This window comes from Dictyostelium purpureum (genome assembly GCF_000190715.1).
Source record: "Dictyostelium purpureum unplaced genomic scaffold DICPUscaffold_782, whole genome shotgun sequence".
Classification (NCBI taxonomy): domain Eukaryota; phylum Evosea; class Eumycetozoa; order Dictyosteliales; family Dictyosteliaceae; genus Dictyostelium; species Dictyostelium purpureum.
The window spans coordinates 1-3,573 of NW_003520107.1; the positions used below are offsets into that span (position 1 = coordinate 1).

The 3,573-nt window shown below is 21.8% G+C and overlaps 3 protein-coding genes across 3 annotated transcripts; all 3 read left to right on the forward strand.

Moving 5' to 3' along the window:
- DICPUDRAFT_160425 (uncharacterized protein) lies at positions 1-483 on the forward strand (the record flags this gene model as incomplete). The annotated part of the gene is made up of 1 exon (XM_003295162.1): positions 1-483. A coding segment is annotated over one exon (483 nt), but the record flags the coding sequence as incomplete, so codon positions are not given.
- A 122-nt stretch (positions 484-605) lies between these two features.
- On the forward strand, positions 606-1,553 carry DICPUDRAFT_160426 (uncharacterized protein; the record flags this gene model as incomplete). Its single annotated transcript, XM_003295163.1, has 1 exon — positions 606-1,553. The coding sequence occupies one exon, from the start codon at positions 606-608 to the stop codon at positions 1,551-1,553; it is 948 nt and encodes a 315-aa protein (XP_003295211.1).
- A 660-nt stretch (positions 1,554-2,213) lies between these two features.
- DICPUDRAFT_160427 (uncharacterized protein) lies at positions 2,214-3,253 on the forward strand (the record flags this gene model as incomplete). The annotated part of the gene is made up of 2 exons (XM_003295164.1): positions 2,214-2,256; positions 3,120-3,253. Coding segments are annotated over 2 exons (177 nt in total), but the record flags the coding sequence as incomplete, so codon positions are not given.
- Positions 3,254-3,573: the final 320 nt, after the last annotated feature.

Consider the following 3,573-nt stretch of genomic DNA (forward strand, 5'->3'; position numbering starts at 1 on the left):
TCATCATCAAACGAAAAAAGTAATGATAATGATGAACCATTAAAAAAAAAGAAAAAAGTTGAACGTCAATATGTTAAAGGTAGCGAATCATCCCAAAATCATGTATTATATGTTTTTGACCATTTTATTTCAAAATCACCAGCCAAAAAAATTATAATTGTAGCCCATAGTTTTGGTGGTGTAAACACATGTCATCTTTTAGATAATAGAGCAGAAAAAATTGAAAACCGTTTAGCAGGGATTGCTCTAACCGATAGTGTTCATTCAATTTCAAGTAAATCAAATCAATTTACCAAATCTTTCTTTGGAAATCAAGATAAAACTATAAACTTTATTCGTAGTGAAGAAGAGGTTGGGACTGATTTGGGTTTCTCAAAACCACAAGGTTGTAGAATAGCTTCTGCTGGTCACACTATTCACGAATTTACTTCAGCTTTTTGTAAAGTTCCTTTATTTAATTTTATTTTGAAAATTATTAAATAAACTAAATTTTTTAATAAACCCAACTTTTTTTTTAATTTTTTTTTTTTAATTTTTTTTTTTTAATTTTTTTTCATTTTTTTAATTTTTAATCTTTAATAAAAAAAAATAGTTAAAATATATAAATGGAAGAGTTTCAATCAAAAGCATTTGAGGTTGATGGGGAAATTGAACCAGATGATAATGAACCATTAACAGGTGAGGAGTATTTAAAAAGGGTTAGATGGCAAGCTAATCGATGTCCTTCAGTTGTTGTAGCCACAAATATAGATTATAGTAAATTAAAAATTAAATCACCTTCAAAAAATTATTTTACATTACCACCATCCATCACAAAATGTAATAAAGAATTTTTACCAACCGAAAAATGGGAAAAAGAATTTTTAAATCATTTTTCAGAATTTAGACAAAAGCTAAAATATATTAAAGAGAATAATAATAATAAAGAAATTAAAATTCAATTACCACATATAAATGATAAAAGATATTGGTATATATTCTGTTTTGGTAATGATAATAAATTAAATGAAGAGGAAGAAGAAGAAAGTATTGATGAAGAAGATGAAGAAGAAATTATTTATGAAAAAGATGAAGAAGGTGAAGAAAGTTTTGATGAAGATACTGATGAAAGTGAAAATATTAATGAAGGAATTAATCAATATGAAAGTGATAGAAAAATAATAAATCATTCTAATAATAATAATAATAATAATAATAATAATAATAATAATAAAAATAATCAAATTAAAAGTAATAAACCAACAATAGAGCTATTATGTAAATTAGATCATGTTTTAACAGTGAAATTGGTAAATTATCATATTGAATGGTTAGAAAAGAGAGAGTTTACCCAAGAGAGATCTTATTGGTTATATATGTTATTATCAAAGTTAGAGAAACCTATTGACTCGGATACATGTTCAAATTTACGTTCTTGTTTAAGAAGATTAGCTCTATTTAGATCAAAGCTCAATAGTTTAAATGATCCAAACTTACCATCAATTAATATTTTATTTACAATAATTGCAAAATATTTTGAACAATTAGAACCAAGTGATACTCTGGCAATATAATAAGAAGCTAATATATTTAAATAAATTTATAAGGTTTTAATCAATATTTATAATTTTTTATAAATTTAATTAAACAATATTTATAAAATAAGCAAGAAATAATGATAACAATATAAAACAAAAACAGAGTATTAAAAAACAATGGTGGTACAAAAACAATAAAAATAATTTATTATAAACATACCACTATTTATTCATAAATATATTTTATTTATGAGTATTTTTTTTGTTTATTTTGATTAACTGCATAAAAACAATTTACAAAAAAAAAAAGTTAAAATTGTAAATATAGAATTAATAACAATTTACAAAAAAAGATATCTTTTTTTGTAAACTGTTAATTCTTTTTTTTTTTTAATTTTAAAATTTAACTTACAAAAAAAAAGTTAAAATTGTAAATATAGATTTAATAACAATTTACAAAAAAAGATATCTTTTTTTGTAAAATGTTAATTCTTTTTTTTTTTTTAATTTTTTATATAAAATTTTTTTTTATAAATAATTTTTTTATAAATAATTTTTTTTTATTTAATTTATTAAATTTTTACCCAACAATATAAATAAAACCAATATAAATATATATTTTTCATTTTTTTTATAAGTAAAATTAGACATTTTGGTCTAAATTTTTATTGTTACTTTTAACTATTTTAAAGAAAAATGAACCCAAAAGTTCTTCATCAGTTGTGCAGAAAAGGCCAAAGTAAGTATTAACATCTTTTATTTTTAGTTCACAAATATTAACATTTTATTTTTTTTATATAGCTACTGTTATTTATGTAATGCTTTAATTTTTTCAATGTATACAAGGATGACATTATATACCTTGTGAATCAAAACTTTGGTTGCCTCCAGAGCTGCAATTTAACAAAATTGTTTTTCTCAATTATCATGGTCTATGATAATACATTTACTTTTAGAGGGTTGATTTTTATAAACTTTTTTAGTCTGATTATTGAAATCACTGCCCACTACAAGCTAGATAAATGTCAAAAATGTTAATGCGGATAGAGTAACCCAAGCAAATTGTATAAGAAAGAGACAATGAATATCATTGTCAATTAATAATTTTGAAAATAAATTTTTATGAAATATTTAATTAAAATAATTTCATTGTTTTTTATTCTCTATTAATAAAAAAAAAAAAAAATTTTAATACTAAAATTAGAAATTTATCTTATTACAAAAGAACTTCATTATCCTCGATTATATAAGTTAGATCCTAAGTCATTTTTTATTAATTTACAAAACTATGGAGCATTGGTTTCCTTAAAAACAGATAATCTTTTAGTACGATTTAAATAATCATTTTGTTGATACCTAAAGTTTCTTCATTATAATCGTGGAAATACTGATAAAAAATATGATCTATAATTTCACTTCAAACTGATGGTCTATTCATATTGTCAATACAACTTGGTGGTAAACTATAACTTGGTCATTGTATTTTGTTTGAAATTTATTCTTTTTCATAAAATTTTTTCATTTTTTTTGTTCTTGAAAAAAAATAAAAATGTTTCCATATTTATCATAATGAATCAATTCAAAGTAAACAGTTTATTTTAGCATCCTCATCGATATTTATTGCTGGTTCTTATAGACAATGTTGTTATGTTAGTGCTTGTTATCAGCAAACTAGATTTATTTCAAGAAATGACCCAGTCAAAATAATAAAAAAAATCATTCAAAATATTGTTTGTGTAATTTTAATTTTGAAAATATAGTGTCTTCAAAATCTAATCATAATTATTCTAAACTTGATTATCAATCAAATATTGTTAAAAAATAAAATTATCTTTTGATGGTGACAGTGGCAAAGAAAATTTAAAAATTAAAATAATAAATAAAACATCAGAATCACTTTCAAATGAAGCATCAAAAATCAACTTGGGAATTCAATTGAATCAGTGTGGTCTCGATAGTTTAGTTATTGTTCAATTAAAGAACTGGATAGATAAACAATTTGGTAGAAATATAATTACAATACAACAATTACAACTCAGTAGTATATCCCAATCAC